The sequence below is a fragment of the Vespa mandarinia genome, chromosome 2 (genome assembly GCF_050613455.1).
Source record: "Vespa mandarinia isolate Hongniang chromosome 2, ASM5061345v1, whole genome shotgun sequence".
NCBI classification, from domain to species: domain Eukaryota; kingdom Metazoa; phylum Arthropoda; class Insecta; order Hymenoptera; family Vespidae; genus Vespa; species Vespa mandarinia.
This window is the reverse complement of record NC_140811.1, coordinates 9,989,699-10,007,585: the sequence shown is the minus strand read 5'-3', so window position 1 is coordinate 10,007,585 and position 17,887 is coordinate 9,989,699. Positions and strand designations below refer to the sequence as shown.

Here is a 17,887-nt window from a genome sequence, read left to right as displayed (position 1 = left end):
TATTTAGTTCATCATAGCACGAAAACGTATGTAGTTCCTAAATAAATATATATAGTTCGAAAATAACATAATATTTTCAAAAATACCTACTATAGGTTGTTCCTAATGTAAACAATAACTGACATTGAATTGTAAAAGTTTATACATATGCAAACAATTTTTCTTCTTATTTTTTATATGTATTTCATGTTTTTCAAAGTTATTGAGGTCCAATTGCCCATTTTTATTATTTTTCTCGTTATATACATATCACAACAAAGTAATTAAAAATAGTCTCGTTAAAATCCATGACAGCGTCGCACATCAACAAATTCATCACGATGTGTTTCATTTTGTTTTCTTATAATAGCAATAAATAGGTAAATCATGTACGTTTATGCGTATATTAAGCGAGTTATCTTGCAAAAATGTGGATATATAGATTATGAAATACGAAGATATTTTTTTGACCATTGCCTTTTTGAATTACTCATTTAAACATTTTAAGCAGTATAAAGAATTCTCTATTTCATTTTTCACGTGTTTTATAACGTATGAAATTAATAGGAAGATTAATTTTTTTTTCGTCGCAATGAGATATGTCTCTCGTATCTAATAGAAAAGAATTGCTATATATGCACAAAAAAGCTTCGTTTTCTTAATAAGTATGATATAATCAACATTTCCATACATTTCTTTGCCTTTCAATGTATAATTATTGTAGGTATATACCCCTATTAGTGTTTTACGCGCGCGAAAAAGTTTTTATATAGATTATACTATTATAAATATCGTTTTATCAATACATATAGATTCACATATATGGATAGAATTGTAATGAGTGATTATTTTAAGAATTTTATCGATGTACGCACGAATCAGAAGCATCTAATTCTGTAATTAATTCTTGAACGCATAATGAGAATTATTTATTGCTCATTAATTATAAACGTATATTTAATGGGGTTATTAAATTATCCTCTTTCTTGACTTTAATAACTCTAATTTCTATATTGGTTTTTCTAGGCAGTATCAAAATGTATCAGCGAAAGTTTATCATCTACAAAACTTAATGCGATTAACTTTGTTGAGTGTAACGTATTTGGCAACAAATGTTACGATGTTTACGCCTTACGGTATAATAAATAACTACGAGGATCATCACCGTCGTTAATTAATAAATCCGTACTTATATCAAATCAATTACATCTTACAATTAACATATAGATCCATAAAAATATTTGCGATTCTCGGAAATTGCTTTATTGCAATTAAACTTTCAAATTGTCGAATATAACGCCTTCATTTTAAATATTTCGATGGATAATAACGATATAGATACATATATACCAAACTCTAACGTGATCGAATAATAACCGATTATCGAATGCTATAAATATTAATTACAAATTGCGTTAACATTTAATAAAAAGGAAAGTAGATAAATATTTCGGCGATAACTTTAAATTGTTTTAAAAATTATTTTAAAAATTTTTTCATTTGCTTCGTCTGATGTTGCATACTGTATTGAGCATTTTCGGCTTTCGTGATCAGAGAATCTAATTTGCCCAAATGCGATCCCATTTTTTCATTAATGTCAATCTTCTTTGACGGTATCGTAATGATCTCGCTACTTTCTTCGGAGATTATTGGATTTTTCGAGTTCTCCGATAAATCGACCGTCATGCTTTCTTCTTCTGCAGTTATCATTACTTGCCCTTCTTTTGCTCTATTACGTTCCATTGATTTGTGATTCGGTGTGCCACCACGTGATCCTACCTTCACTTTGAGTAATGTACCCAGACTGCCGCAAACAGTCTACACAATTTCCATAAAGAAATATAGCTATAATTTTATATTCCTTCTAGATCCTCAATCAAATTCTATTTGGAGAGAATAGTTTTGAAGATATTTTTACCTTAAATCTATTAATCTTTTTTTGAGTTGTACTAAGGATGCTATTTAATTCGTCTAATCCACCGCTAACTCGTTGCACTGTCTCGTCCGATTTGTCTAAATTCTATAATATAAAATGGCTATACAATTATAGCAACTTTTTAAAGTTTATTTTTAACAAAGTGAAAGGAAAATTTCAATCGTTCTCTAAGACTTATATTCATGTAGGATTTATAATTAATAGTGATAGGTTAAGAATGAAAATAAATATGGAAAATTATTAGAAAAAGACACAGTGTACCTGAAGGATCGCATCGTCATCATCGTGATCGGCACGATCAGCCTCCTGTGCTTTTTGACTTTCAGTCCATTCCTCGAAACTGGGAACAGGCAAACCGAGTAATTCTGCTCTCTCACAAGCATAATTGTAATCTTCAGACATTATACAAATTGTCACGTAACTACCTTATGAATCTTTAACTACATACAATATATATATATATATATATATTTTGATGAGTTAATCAATTAACTATGTCGTCAATACTGATAAAACATTTAGATGCGATGATGATGATATCTTATTGTTCACAATGAAATTTTAAACATTGATTTCTGTAAAAGTTCTATTACGGCACCATTGATACTTTTATTTTTTGTAAACTTGAAATGAATTATCTTCTTGTAATTCACCCTCTACGTACGTACAAATACGTATATCAACGATATGGGATTGCTCAATATTTCAGCTTATTTGAATAAAATGATTTGAGTCAGATTTTAGGGGTAAGGTTAAAATCACTGTCACGTTGCTGGAAGACTTGCCCACTTCTGGAATCCATATTGAGATGAATTCTGCGCAAACTCGAAGAGAAGTATCAATGAAGGGCAATGGCATTGCTTCACGTTCCAGCTTTGTCGAGTTAAATTCGATTTTTAAGCTTTTTAGAAGCTTTTAGAATGAGATAAAAAGTTGTTAAATTGCGAATTTAGAATGTCATTAGGAATGACTAAAAAAAATAATACGTAACAAGTACGATCATGCATAAAATTATTACGTCAGAGAGAGGTTTAATCGAGATAAAATATAAAGGGATAGAATCGGTAGAGTCGATATAATGTTGAGCATCTTGCGATTATAGAAATTTTGCGGTGATAATGCGGCGAATGATATTATGAAGCAAAAATTCGACCCAACGAATCAATAAGGGAAAATATAAAAATAATTCGGTCGTACGGTATCAAATCAGTTGGACTCCTGGCATGGAAATGTGAATATTTTGTGCCAGTAATTCTCAACCTTTTTTAAATAATATCTTTTTGTTTTGTAAAACAAATTTATAATATTGTATATTACTAAAAACATATATTTTTACAATTTTTGCTAGTATATCATTGTTATTAAAGGAATTAAGAATAAAATGAAAGAAAAATATATTTATTAAAAAAATTTCAACTTCTACTTCAATTTAATAAAATATTCAATATATTTTTAAAAATATGAAGTTCATTAGGTGCAATATTTCTACTCATAATTGTTGTTTGATCAATAACATGGACCATTGATATTGAGATCACATTGAGTGGTTTGGAAACTACTGTTTTATGCGATTTTTTATTCTGCATGGGTAAAAACGAAAAGTATATTTTAATGAAAAATCTAACGAATAGAGGCACACATGAATCTTGTCCATGAACTTGGATATACTTCAATTAGAGAATCATAGTATCTCGAAAAGTGGAAAAGCTTTAAATTAACATAAACCATAGCTATTACAATAGTATATGTGCCGACTTTCAATATAAATGCAGCCAACCTGTGTGACGTCCGTTTAACAGTTTTCTTTCTTGATGTCACACCATATTAAATTTCCAACATCGGCAAAATACTGATAAAGAAATCATCATTATGTCGTCATTTTCTTGACAACGTCTCGCAGTCTTTAACGACTTAATACTTCAGTGACGTATCGCAATATCCATGCAAATTTCTACGAGATGCGAGGTTGGAAATATTTCTGTGCGCATTTTGTCTATTGTTGTTGATGCGAGCTACAATACGTTTTCTTTTTTTAACTTTGCAAAAAAAACCAAGACAATGGGAATGCTATTCACATCCTATTTTTTTTCTTGAGATATTCCATTCGCATATTATTATGATCGCGACAACCTTGATAACATATTTTTTCAGCATAAACAAATTCTGATAATAATAGTCGGAATAAACTATTAAGAATAATACGGGTCTGAAGTTTTCTTAAAACTTTTAAATATTTTTTTGCCAAACGTTTACTTTCATAAAGTATGATAAAATCTCGATAAAAAAAATATACGTACACAGACATTTTTCGGTTGACATGATTTGACATCATGCTTATAAAAAAACTCATCTTATCGCGAGAAATCTTTACAGTACTTCCAAAGTTAATCTGCAATTCGTATCGAGCTGGATAAGACACTTAAAAGTCGCGCGTAAGGATTTTTGAGCTTTCGGGAGTCTTCGTAAGAAGCGACCAATCAACGAATGGCCCTTGATTTCTTTCGGCCGAGTTCGTGGGAGAACGCGGTCAGGCTTTCCCCTTTCGCTGCTGACGACGCGAGTGGACGCAAGACGCCAACAACGCTGTCGTATGCCATCGTATTTCAGTTCGGTCGGCGACGTACTGCTCGCAGTATCGGAACATTTAGTGTATTCTTTCTTCCGCTTTTATTATCTTTTTCTTCCACTCTTGTATCTCGTGCTGCAGTGTACTTATATGCATGCTGTTACAGGCAGTCGGGTACGAGACATTCTGTGTCGCATGTGTATGTGTACGCGCGTATATGTACGTCTCTGTTTCCTTCGTCTTTTTCGTACATGCACTCACGTACACGAACTATTCCCTTCTATTATATCGTTGTCTCTTCATCGAGAAATCAAAATATCACGCGTATACCGACAGAAAATGTGCAAGATTAGTGGTACATAGAAGAGATAAAGAAGATAAAAGTAATCGAAAGAAAAGAAGAAAAAAAACGACGTTCATCGAGCAATTTTAAGCAAACGCTATTTTGACAGCAGAAACAGGGCAACAGCTCAGACGGTTTCCCAGCGTCTTTCCCTTTCTCGTCCTGCCGGTTGAAGCTTCCTCGTCGTTTCTTCTGTCCCTCTTTTTCTTCCGAACATTTACGAGCGAGAGAAAAGATCAATTGCTTCCAGCACCCTTTTTCAACGTTCTTAACGAGCAGAAAATCATATTTTATACGCATTGGTGAGTTTTTTATTCTCTTTATATATATATATATATATATATATATATCTTTTACAAATTTAAGGAAGAAAGAGAGAGTAGGTTGTTCTAAAATCATGAGAATTCGATTTTCATCAAAGAATTAAAATCTGAAATCTCTTTGCATTTATTTTTATATCATAATCTTTTAAGGTTAAGTATCTCTTTTTGTGGCGGTGTAATCTCATCGGCCAATCAAATGCATCGTAAGAATTTTAATAGGGAAAAATAAAATAGACGAATTGGAGGATGTTGTAAAGTTGTAAGATTTACTCAATCAATCATATTTATTTTTATTGAATTAAATTTTTATTGAATTTGAAAGCTCGTTCTATTTTCAGTTTGCATTCACCGGAGTACTTTTTGAAGTGTCGTATCGTAACGGTATGGAAAAATCCACGCATCCCCGTTATTCTGTTTCCTTGTCGCGTCGTGTTTATATGTTATGTGTATGTGTGATCGCGTTTATATGGGGTTATATGGGTTTGCCGACGTTCATTCAAAAAAAAGAATTACATTATAATATAGATAACTGTATTCTGTATTTTCGAGCAAAAAATTTTTTCATGATTTTTGTTCAGAAACATCCGACCGATCAGCTGATGTAATACTAAGGAAGATCAAGATCGTATTTTTTCATTTTTTCTTCTATTTCTTTAATCAATTTATCGCATAACTCTGGTTCGTTACTCGGGGATTGTACTGTGATCGAGATCGTGTCGCGTCGAATCGTCTCGCGTAGAAATTCCTCGCTCGTTTACTTCCGCTTCAAAGAAAGTCTTCTTTGGCAATAATAACATATCGATGCGAAATTTCATTTGTAAGCGATTTTTCTCCATAATTGAGTCGATAAAATGACTTCGTTTTGTGCATTAATCAAAAACATAAATAAAGCGTTATTTTATTATATTATTATATTTTATTATTTTATTATATAATATTTCAAGTATAGAATATGGATTGAAAAGAACATTAAAGTTTGGTAAGTGTCTTTTCACTTAAAATCAAGAACACGATGAATAAAAAAGACTGGTCGGAACTTTTGCAAAGTATGCTATGCCTAGGAGGTCAATGGTTTAATGATTTTTTATACGCGATGCGTGGGTACGTAAAGCAATATTAGAAAGAAAAAAAGAAGAAAGAAAAATAACGAATTATTTGTTGTTTCTTTCAAAAGTTTTAGATCACAGAGCTCTTTCTTATTACGTCAAACTCGTGTACGTACACATATTATATATATACGTAAATCGAATTTCCGTTTCAATCAATATGCAGGATGATTTGGTGTAGAATATTCGAGAAATACAAGAAATATAAATACAATACATATGTAAATATAGAAACATCTAATGCGGTCTGCGCTATAGTATTTTTACTAGAAAATAATTCGTAATAAAAATGCAGTGTAGTCGAAAAAGAAATATCGTTATGTCTCTTCTGACGTCAATACTTAAAAATGATATTTGATACACTCATTGTTCTGAACTGTATAAAAAACTGTTAAGACTCCCTCGCTCTCTCTTTTGCTTGTCTATATGACTAGTCGATGATCTATCGTTTGACTATGCATATATGTAGGTACTTCTAAATAAAAAAAGTAATATTTCACTTCTATAATTGAAGCCGTTTTTATTACTGACTTTCCATTTGAAGAATACTAAATGAAATTATTAATAGAATCTGAAAAAAGGAGAAAGGGGATTGGAAAGAAGAGGGGAGGGAGGGAGAGAGAGAGAGAGAAAGAATCATTATTTGGATGAATTGACTCTATAGGATAGAAATGAATATCGGATGATGTATCTTACGATCGTTCATTGAACTATCTTATCTCTTCGAAATAATTTCATTTAATCGAGAGAAACATTTATCTTTTTAGAAATAGATTTCGCGATGCTGATCGTGAAATGGATAAATTCTCTTCTCCTTTTTCTTCCATATAACCAAATAAGTTTTTCGAAAATAATCATAATCGTCATTTCGAAGTTTACTTTTGATTAGACTGTTTGCGTGAATGAGTAAATATTATTTTCATATATAATGTTTGTTTCCATTAGACCTAATCTAAATATTTCTCGTGAATCTAAAAAAAAAATACTGACGACTGTTCCTTTTTTCTCATTGTGGCGAAAGAAAAGTTGCCACGAAGACGTTCGACTTTCTCGCATGTATCGAACTCCGCTTCTGGCGTTGTCGTGAGTATTAATGGATGATAAGAATCTGACAACGGGTCAAAAGTGATTCTCATTCGCCTCAATATATTTCTTTTTATGCTACTTGATGCGATCTATTCTAGAGCAGAAGAAACTCAAGGGATATTACAATTGCGATTATGATACTGAAATTATGAGCTCAAGGCCGAACAGAAGAAATTTCATTTCCTTTTTAATAAAATTTTCGATAAGAGCAATGTCAAGAATATTCGAAGAAAACATTTTTTCCTTGTTATTTCCCTGATTAGATTGCTTCATCGAAACGGGAACATGAAGACTTAAAGGAAAAACAACGATTTTTTAAAGAAACGCCATCGATTGTTTTTACCAAGTTGAAGGTCGTTTCGACTTTTATATACTCTTGTGTAACGAGCTAATAACTATTTATCATATTTATCATATTTAATTATAAATTATATTTAAAATAAATCATATTTATTTATATATATATGATTATTTCTTGGACTGATATATATATATATATATATAATCATATATATATATATAATCATATATATATATATAATCATATATATATATATATAATCATATATATATATATATATATCAGTCCATTTATTTTTAACTATAAAATATGATGATATGAAATATTTAATGATAAATAAGAATAGAGATAAGTATGAGACCAGTTGTGTTTATCATGGTATGTTCGAAAGTGTGATTTCGAGAATAATTTCGTATTATAAATATATTTTCTTGACTCATAGCTAACGAATGTGTTAACTAGATGTAACTCGTGGTTTTCATTCGATTCTTTATGCTAGTAGAAAATAGTAGAACTTACTTTTTTAATGTTAATTGAAAGAATGTATGTAAACTAAGAATATTATGAAATGCAAATAAGTCGTTCTTGTGTGCTCAAGAAATGGCCGCGGAAATTTTTACGGTCATTACGAATTTTACGCTATTTTTCAATATAACGGTATTTAAGTTTTGTATTGATTTTAAAATGAAATCTGAAACGCATTTATTTTGTTTTAGTAGTAATTGTATCGGTTAATTTAATAAAAATCCTGCAAGTTTTCGTTTATCATGTTTTATTAATTCGTCTTCTTTCTTCGCTTTACGTTATCCGAATTGATCAGCGATATTGAACGCAATAATACACGATTTCTAAAATTACCTCAACTTTATCAATGATCGATACTTCGACACGTAAATAATTTTAATACTAAATACAACATTTTTGGGCACTCCTTTGTATATACACTTTGAAAGTTCTCTATTGAAAATGTTACTCGTTACAAGTTCAAATGGGAATGCGAAAATAGGTTTTGATGTATTTCTTTTATGTACATATAATATATTGGGTTGGCAACTAAGTGATTGCGGATTTCAAATAAGAAGGAAACGACAAAATCCGCAATCACTTAGTTGCCAACCCAATACATAATAGAAGGCTGAAACACATATACATATACAATATTCTCCACAAAAAAAAAAAGAAAAACGTTCTCGATTATGCTTTATTATCGCAAATATGTAAGTACTCATCGTCGTATGTACTTCCTGGTTACAATTTCGATTCAATTTTTCCGCTGTTCCGTTTTATTCGTCATATGAAACGATATCGATTAAATCATACTTGAGACTTTGGCCATATTTGATTTCTTATAGTCCGTGAAAATAAAAAGCGGAACGAAATAATCGAATTTTTATGCAAGATTTCTTTTAGTTATAACGTGACAGAATTTCATTCTACGCGCTTGAAGGTTGCGTTTTGACGAATTCACTGCCATGGGCAACGAGCAAGGACATTCTTATCTACGAGTGAATATCCGACGCTATGTATATGAATTCTTTAGCGCATTATGAAGAACGTTACATTCTTCTCAGACATTTTCTATCGTGCGTTTTTCTAATTCTCCAACATTTTTTCTTGGACATGTGATAAGTTATTTCTTGGACTTGTTTCTTGAATGAATAATAAAAGAAATGATAAGAATATGAAATGAAAAGATTGACTTTAATTCGCATATCTACATATCACTTTCTCAATCCAGTATGTCTTGTAATCTATAAAATATTCATTTATGTGATTATAAAGTGAATAATTTGGAATGTATACATATTCTAAATAACTGATAATGTCAAGACAATATTATGACGTTAATAATTTTCATTCTCCCTAAATTTTATACTTATGAGGATTTCTTTCTTTAACATTGATAATAGAGTCCACTCGATGAAGTCTTGAAATTTCGAATATGAAAATGACTCGATTAAATCGTGCCTTGGTCGATAAACATGGAATAGCATCATCGTTTTGCTTATCGATAAAATTCCACTTTTCTTTCTCCACGAGTCTATTCTTACGAACACTTTACAAAATTGTTACTTCCAATCATTATTGCGGATATATTATTATTATTATTGTTGATCGATCTTGGCGAGCACGCAAAGGGAAGCTTTGAAGCTAGTATGCGTAACGGTCGAACGTGCTCTTTCAATAAGGAAACATAAAGTGGGTATCGCTACACGTCACAAACAACGATTCGCGCTAGTAATATTAAGAGGAAAGTTCCTTGAAAGATTGGCTTGTTTCATTTTCTTTCCTTTTCTTTTTTTCTTTTTCTTTTTTCTTTTTATATCGTGTTGACGAATCTGAAAATATACGGCGTAAGAATGATTTCCTCTCCAACTTTCTTTTTGACAATACATTTATGGGAGAAAGAGAGAGGGAGAGATAATTTTGAATATTACGCAAAGTAATGTTCAAAAAAGACCACATGATTTATATAATTTCATTATTTCATAATAATCTGTCACAATCGTCGTTGTCCATTTATTAGCATAACTATAATCCTCGAACTTTTAATTGGAACGCGTAGAATATATTATTTTAGAATAGTACATACATAATTTCTAGATTTATAAGTACTTTGCGATCTTTTTTCTTTGGAATCATTTACTTAATATTTATTAATAAATGAAAGGAGAAGAAACGAATGCGATCGATCGAGCAATAAGATCGTCGTTCGTTGCTTCATGAGGTCGTTAACGTTTTCACGTGAAAAACTATTCTGATTCAACGAAGAAGATTCCGGTTTGTTGATCTTTAGACTTTGTCTACTTCTAACACGGAAATTGTCTATTTAATCAATGTGAAATAGTATACAAGTCATAATCAATCAAATCAGATTTGCTTGTAGAGATATTCACATTGTTTTTTTTTTGCTCATTTTTATTAATATTTCTCAAACTGGTCAAACGTTAATAAGTTTATCGTAAGTTTGTCAGCTTCGTAATTTCGAAAAAATTTTAATATTCTTTTTTTATTTTATCGTTAACATAAATACGGATTGGCATCACTCTCTCCGTAGGCGTTCTTAATTGAACTCAACGATGTAATGATTCATACTCGTTTGGAGAAAAGGCACGAATTTCTCGATAATCCACGAATCCATCTCTCATTTTTCAGTCATTTTTTTTAATTTGAGTATTTTCGAAAATTGTCTCGTAAGATTGCAGAGGATAAAATAATACTTATATTTATTTGTATGAGGATCTCATAGATCGCTACTCGTTCGATATATAAATATAATATTATCATAAACGGTTTCAAAAAATCTATGTGTTCACTGAAAAAAATCATATATCGTGATAGATCGAGATCGATCTAACTTAATTTCTAAAGTCATCTTTCAATTATTGACCAGATAATTTACTAATAATATCCAATCGTATTAATATTTCAATTTAAGGCGGATGAAAATAGAAATCTCTTACGCAACGCGATATCTTATCAATGATTGTATAAGTCAAGCGCTGTTCGTTCTTTTTTTAAGCAAATAGAAATGAATGCGCATTGACTTCGAAAAGTTGACAATTAAAGATTAGTTTTATTTTATTTTTTTTTTGTTATTTAAAGTAGAAAACACCATTTCGAGAGTCTCTCAAAGATATCGATATCTCAAAGGATCTCTAAAGTTTGATTTTATCTACTTATACACGTGCGTATACATGTAAATGAACATATTATATTTATTTTCTAAAAGCACACTTATCATCTACTTTACTTTTTTAATGAAGCTAGAAACAAACACTTTGTTCAGCATAATCGGAATGCCTAAAGTAACGCACGATAAAAACTTTTGTATTTACGTAAATACCTAGATACGATTACGTGACATTTGTCGTTACTTTTATCGAACGATCATGGCGATTTCTCTTGACCTTAAAATGATTTGTCCATAGTTTGGTTACTAGCAAAAATTTAACGACTAGACTAAAATAGAAAATGGCAAGCGTGTACTGTTGTTTCTTCGCTTCCCTCGCGATATGCCTACATATAGGATTGCAAAATAAGAGGATAAATTCAAAAGGTAATGTCATGGTGTTCTAACATTTACCATATCTTTCGTTTTATCCTCAAGGTCTTTGGCAGGCAGGAAATAGAATCAGCAACGACAACGACAACGAAGACTTCAAAGTTACGAGGAACCAATAGGAAGATGTCTCGTGTTCATTACAGTTTGCTCTGGATCGTTAATGCCTACTATAAAGCTTGATTCTTTCGCATATTTGGTGAGTAACACAGAATCTTCTTTTCTTTTTTTTTATCACACAAGATTTTATATAATTCATATAAAATCAAAAGTTTTTGCATTATTGCTCGTATCATTTCTATTTCTCTATTCTCTATTTTTCTCGTTTTTTTTTCGATATTTTCGATTTTTCTCTATTATAATAAATCATTGATGACAATAAATGCGAAAATTATTCCTGAAAGATTTTTGCAATTCTTCTTTAATATCAAAAATTCGATAGATTAATCGTATCCCGGAAGAGATAAAACCAAAGAAAAGATGTTTATAATTTTGCACGCGCACGCAAGCCCGCATGAGGAGTCCATTAAAAGTTCCTGTGCACGTACTCCTTGATAAAAAAAGGAGGAAGGAAAGTACTAATTTCTTTCTTCCTAGGTATTTATGAATGATCCGTATTTAAAATATTCTTTCCTGACTTTATTCATTTTCGACTGACTTTATTTCATATTCTATTTGTTTAAAATTTATGTACATATTAGAAAAAAATCGATCGACTTTTGATAAGTGACAAATGGTCAAACTCATTGTGAGTCCTCTTACCAAAAGATTGATAAAATCTTTTACTTGTATCTTTTATTTCTTAATAGAATCTTTAACTTTCAATGTTTATTCTTTTGAATAAACAATTAAATACTACTATCAAATGATATAAGACGTCATAACCTCGGATCATAAGTCACATATTTGTATTTCTTGGGTAACTGTAATAAAGTATCAAAATCTTAGCTGTCATCACGAGACCATAAGTAATAATATAATTCTAACATATCGACATTTCGAACTATCCAGTCTAAACAACTCTTATAGATTTAAGACTGACATAAAAAACGACTTGATATTTTGAAACCAAGCTGTCTCCGCATAGTGCATTGTCCTTGACATGTGCGTCATCCTTTACAAAGACTTTACGCTAACATTTCATACATCTGCTTCAAATTTGTCCGTTTGATGTTATTCTTACGTCTTACAAATGGACATGTTGTAAGAGAGGAACACAACGAATACATATATATAATATATATAGATATACATACAGATAGGTATGCGTACGTACGTATGATTTGCTTGAGCGTTTCTGATTAGCGCTCGGTTGGATATTTTTAGAATAACCGTTGTTGTTACGATGCGAATTATAACGAATCTTTTCGATATAATCATCAGAAGTAATTTTTTCACTTACGTATCGATTTAATAAGCAGATAGGCAAATAAAATAAATTTATGCATTGACACATGTGTTAGAATTAAACGATTAAAGAAGTCAATGACATTGACGAAATCACACGTCGTGACGTCATTTATGGTTGGGTAGTTTGCATATAAAAGGCATGTTGGGACTGTTAGTAGACATCGGAAGAAAAACTAAAGGCGTGCTATTCTGCGTTCGATTCTTTCTTCCACGCTATTTACGCGCGACTTCTACATGAACTTTTTTTTGATTTTATTTGTTCTTAAAACAAAATGAATACTTATTTTTTCAAGCTGGGAACAAATTAAGTGCTGTGTGCCATTAAAAATGATAACGGATAATATTAGTAAAGTATAATTGTATGACAATAATTGCGTGTACATACAATAATGATAATAATAATATTAATAAGCAGTCTAATATAATAATAAAATACATTATTAAAATCTTTAAAATCTATCTCCTCTGACAATGTTAAATTCAAGTGAGAAAGAAATAAATTAAATAAAGTGTAATAAGCGTCAATGTAGAAGAAACGAATTGTGGTTGTCTAATCTTATTTCAACTTAGATACGTTATGCACTGTCAACTAGTGGCCGGCGACCAGATCGATCAAAAAACTAAACGACCAAACCCTGTGACCTACGAGTCGCCGATGACTGGTCGATAGTGAGCATGCAACCAAAACGACTCATCATGATAATTTACGGCTTCATTTTATCTTTTACGAAAATAGAATTCTCTCTCTCTCTCTCTCTCTCTCTCTCTCTCTCTCTCTCTTTCTCTCTATTATTTGTTTTTTTTCGTTCTTTATCCACGGGCCATGGATCTGCTGACTTGTTGGAACTCTTTCGGCTTGAAAACTTGATACGCTGCCAAATCATGTGAAACAACTGTGTGGAAGGTTGACATTGCGTGGGGCATAATAGAATACTTTTCTCTTTTGTTAACTTACACAAAAGAAAAAACCGAAAAGAGAGCAGGAAAGACATAATCACAATTTTGTGACCTTCAAATGAGTTATTTGTTATTTACAAATGGTCGTCCTGTTATTATTCATTTTCATTTATTTGTTAAACTCATCTACTCTTTTTTATCGTGATTAGATCATTGATTAGATGAACGTATATATTTCTTATTTTACTTAGTGAATTCGAAAAATTTGGATTTCTTTCATTTTTTATTTTTGCCTTTGTTTCTTCAATTAGAGAAGAAGAGAGATATAGGTTGACATCAATTACGTTTGTCTCGTGAAGACATCTACATATATGTATGCATATACATAATTGCATCTTTTTTCTTTTCTATGAATTAGATCACATTAATGCAGATGTAATTCCGATAACAGCTGACGAAGAAACTTAATGGAAAAATGATTTCCAATGATTTCCACGCCGATGTCTCTGTTGTCGCAACCAATTTATAAAACATTGTTGTAAAATTAAATATTCACAAACAATAAACAGCGTTTACAACTTTTTCCATCGGAAAGAAATATCAAATGATGAGTAGTTCAAACAAACAAACTTTTGCTTTTATTTTACTTTATCTAGTTAAATTTTGAAAAGAAATATTTTCTCTTGAGCGAGTCACAAAACTCGAGGAAAACAATTTGAGTTGTTCCGCGTATTCCAATATTAACATATCGCTTGAGATCGATCGCGACGAGAATAAAAATAAACTGTGAACTCGTATAATTCGTAACAGATAAAAAGAGACAAAGAATGTAGCGGGAAATTTGTTTTTGGTTGAATGGCGTTATATAACAGAATCTTTCAAGACTTCTCGAATTGATTAAAGCATGAACGATCGTTCACGAATCGTCCATAAGATTATCTTGTCTCTTCCGACTCGTTCTTGCATCGCGAGAGGTATTTTTATGATGGGTGCGTTCACGGGGGAAACCCGTTGAAGTCTAAATATAAAGCCGTCGAGGGATTTCAACTTCTCTGCCACGTTACGTATCGAGGTCGTGTCATTTTTTCATCTTCACCTCGCTCCTCTTCAGACGTCTCGAAATTAACCTATTTTCGAGCATCGTATGACATGATGATATTTCAAATACAACTTTAAGATGCATTGGTAATGTGACGATAACAATAATTGATCTCTCTCTCTCTATCTCTTTTGTTTTTCTTCTTAAACAGAATATTTGCATAATTGATTCTAAACGTACGTTTTTCGAAATTCTTTCTTGTTTTCGATTATAGCATAAACGTGATTTTCCTTCCGTATAGTATCCTGTATGTATACATGTAGTATCTTGCATGTATACGTCTAGTACTTTGTATATATACGTGTATAGTACTTGACATTGCTACGGATGATTGTCCATAGAAACGGAAGAAGAATAACTGAAATCCCGACAAAAAGAAAAGATATGACAAACGATCCTCGAAGAACTTAAAACGATGCAATAAACTCACTTTTCATGGGTTACCTGACGCACAATAAGATTTCACGAAGGTCATAGTCGACTTTGAAATGTCTGTGTAACGGTTGAATCTAATGCGAAATTTGAACTTTGATCCGTAGAGAGAAAGCGTTGCCCGATGTAAGAAAGATAAATGCTTTGCAGATTGAGTATTATAGCAGAAGAGCAAATTCCATAATCATGTTCTTTGTGTACTTTTAAATAATGAAGAATTTGGAAAAATTACAATACCTACAGATAAATTCATTTTGCATAACTCACCGAGCAATTATCTCTACTTTTTAAGATGGTATGTTCGGTATTTGATTTTATTTTTTTCTTCGACATTTTAACAATAAAAAATAGTTTAAAACAACAAATCATTCAAATTGTTTCAGAAACTTGGCTGTCGGCAACCATTTATGAATGGATCTTGGAGATTTAGAAAGATGGTGGAAGAATCCAGGGATCGCCGTTTGGAGTTTCGTGCTCTTTGGCTGTTTTCTTCTCAACGTGATCCTCTTCCTCATCTTTCTCATAAGACCTGGATTGCGGACGATTTCGAACAGGTTCGTGTGTTTTCATCGATCTCTCATGACCTTTTTCCTTTCGTTCTTTTTACTTTTTTATTTTTATTTTATTCGTTATTCCTAAAACATACCGCCGTTCTACTTTTCGCGCCAAAAATCTTTTCATATCTTTTTTTAACCGAAGATAATTATGTGAAATTCCAAACAAAATCATAATTCTTCGTCTCTTTATTTTAACGATATAACTATTGGCCCATGTAGCTTCTGACTTATTTAGGTAGTTGTTTTCCTTTGTTATTGTCTCATCTTATCGATTATAGCATCACTTATCGATAGTTTCATACTCAGACCTTGTGGCATTCTTTTATTGTTCCTGTTTTTAAGGTTACATGTTCAATTATTTAAAATGACACGGCAAAATAAACGGGAAGCTTTATAAAATGTTTCTTTGCATCTTATTAAAAGAAATCTTAGAAACCGTTGTAATACTTCGAATGAAAAATTTTGATGCGTGTTAATCCATTATGAAAAGTCTAACGAAAAAACAGAAGTCACAAGAAATGAAGAATTATAAATAACGTTAAATATCAACCAAAAATAAAATAATGTTTGGAAGCCAACAAAGATGTAAAAGCAATGTCTTTTTGTACATCTTCGTACGATCTCTGTCAAAATTTTTTCTTATACATATTTTTTCATAAAACAAATTGACTTTTTCTATGCGATCCATTAAAATATGCGAGAATTGGTTGAATGCTGCATTGGAAAATTTCAGTTCGCCATGTTAGCAAGATCTTTGAAGGATCTATTGAATATTTTAATTGATTTTGATATCAAGGAAAAATGCCCTGGATATGTTTTGGATATGCTGTAGGTATTATGTTGTAGGTATGTTGTGGTTATGGTAGGTCATCTTTTTCTATGATTACGCGATATTTGTTCCAACGTTTACGTTATAATAGAAAACGTGGAAAGACAAGTTTATATTCGTATTATTATACAATTCATAAGATAATTATAAATCAACAAGATATAGAATCATTTAAAAAATACTTACAGAACTTGTCGCTTGTTAATTCTACTCAGTAATTTACATTATCACTTTTTTATGAACTGTTTCAATCTCCTGGACATAAAATCGACAAAATATTGAAATAACAATAATAAATATCAATAATAATAGCGCTTATAAATATCTTCCTGTTATGTGTTATGTTTTCTGTCAAGTATAATCAGTACATAATATGATTTGAATATAGTACTGTGCGCTTTAAAGATAGCTGAAATAACATAAATGAATAAATAATAATAAGAAGAAAAATAATAATAATAATAATAATAATAATAATAATAAAAACGTAGTAGAACTTGTGGCAAGTTGTAGGTGATTGGCAATATCTCGGACTTGAGCATTCCTGAGAATCTATAAAGGTCCTCGCCTCTGGCTTACCTTAGCCGGCCGGCCAGAGTGAAGTCGCAAAAGCTATATGCTCGAAGGATGAAAGTGTTAAAGGCATAAAGCCGGAAGTAACGCTTAGTGAAATTGCAGCACACCTTTCTACACTTTCAGCTACTCACGTCGATGTCTCTTACCTATCATTATACAATGACCTTTTGGGGGGTCCATTTAGTGAGTCATCTGCCAAATTTGTATGGATTTTGATATTATAAATAGCAGATTTCCGAAATCTTAAATCAATACCCAAACATAACATCACAATAGTCTAGACATTTATTTTATTCATATATTCATATATATGTAATGTTTCTATTTGATTTGCAATTTCACAAATACCTTAAAGAATCGAGTATTTTGGCACCTAAAAAAATA

The 17,887-nt window shown here is 31.2% G+C and overlaps 3 protein-coding genes across 6 annotated transcripts in view; 2 read left to right on the top strand and 1 right to left on the bottom strand.

The window, feature by feature from the left end:
• Nucleotides 1-213: 213 nt before the first annotated feature.
• On the bottom strand, nt 214-2,791 carry LOC118441054 (uncharacterized). Its single transcript, XM_085664646.1, has 3 exons — nt 2,177-2,791; nt 1,898-1,999; nt 214-1,797 (listed from the first exon to the last, which is right to left on the bottom strand). Exons 1-3 carry the CDS (start codon nt 2,315-2,317, stop codon nt 1,459-1,461), a joined length of 582 nt encoding a protein of 193 aa, XP_085520772.1. The 5' UTR covers nt 2,318-2,791; the 3' UTR covers nt 214-1,458.
• A 1,664-nt stretch (nt 2,792-4,455) lies between these two features.
• The window catches only part of LOC118440894 (uncharacterized), a 20,163-nt gene continuing 6,731 nt past the window's right edge, over nt 4,456-17,887 (top strand). For 2 of the 4 annotated variants that reach the window (XR_014983845.1, XM_035864618.2), the window contains exons 1-2: nt 11,760-11,902; nt 15,925-16,095. Coding sequence is in view for 3 of the 4 variants with exons in the window: in XM_035864618.2 (XP_035720511.2) it covers nt 15,953-16,095 (143 nt within the window). In the remaining variant the exon portion in view is untranslated. Of the gene's footprint in view, nt 5,127-11,759; nt 11,903-15,648; nt 15,837-15,924; nt 16,096-17,887 lie in introns of those variants that run through there. The other 2 variants (XM_035864607.2, XM_035864629.2) reach the window with 2 other exon arrangements.
• Nucleotides 11,789-17,887, top strand: part of LOC118440954 (UNC93-like protein) — a 39,097-nt gene continuing 32,998 nt past the window's right edge. The window contains exon 1 of the mRNA XM_085664937.1: nt 11,789-11,902. The gene's annotated coding sequence lies outside the window, so the exon portion shown is untranslated. The remainder of the gene's footprint in view (nt 11,903-17,887) is intronic.

Bases quoted from the DNA above. Each gene is read 5' to 3' on its own strand.
- LOC118441054 (XM_085664646.1), bottom strand. From the start codon at position 2,317: ATGTCTGAAGATTACAATTATGCTTGTGAGAGAGCAGAATTACTCGGT. The intron at 2,000-2,176 runs GTACACTGTGTC...TTTATATTATAG, and splicing joins ATGACGATGCGATCCTTCAG to AATTTAGACAAATCGGACGA. The intron at 1,798-1,897 runs GTAAAAATATCT...GAAATTGTGTAG, and splicing joins AAAAGATTAATAGATTTAAG to ACTGTTTGCGGCAGTCTGGG.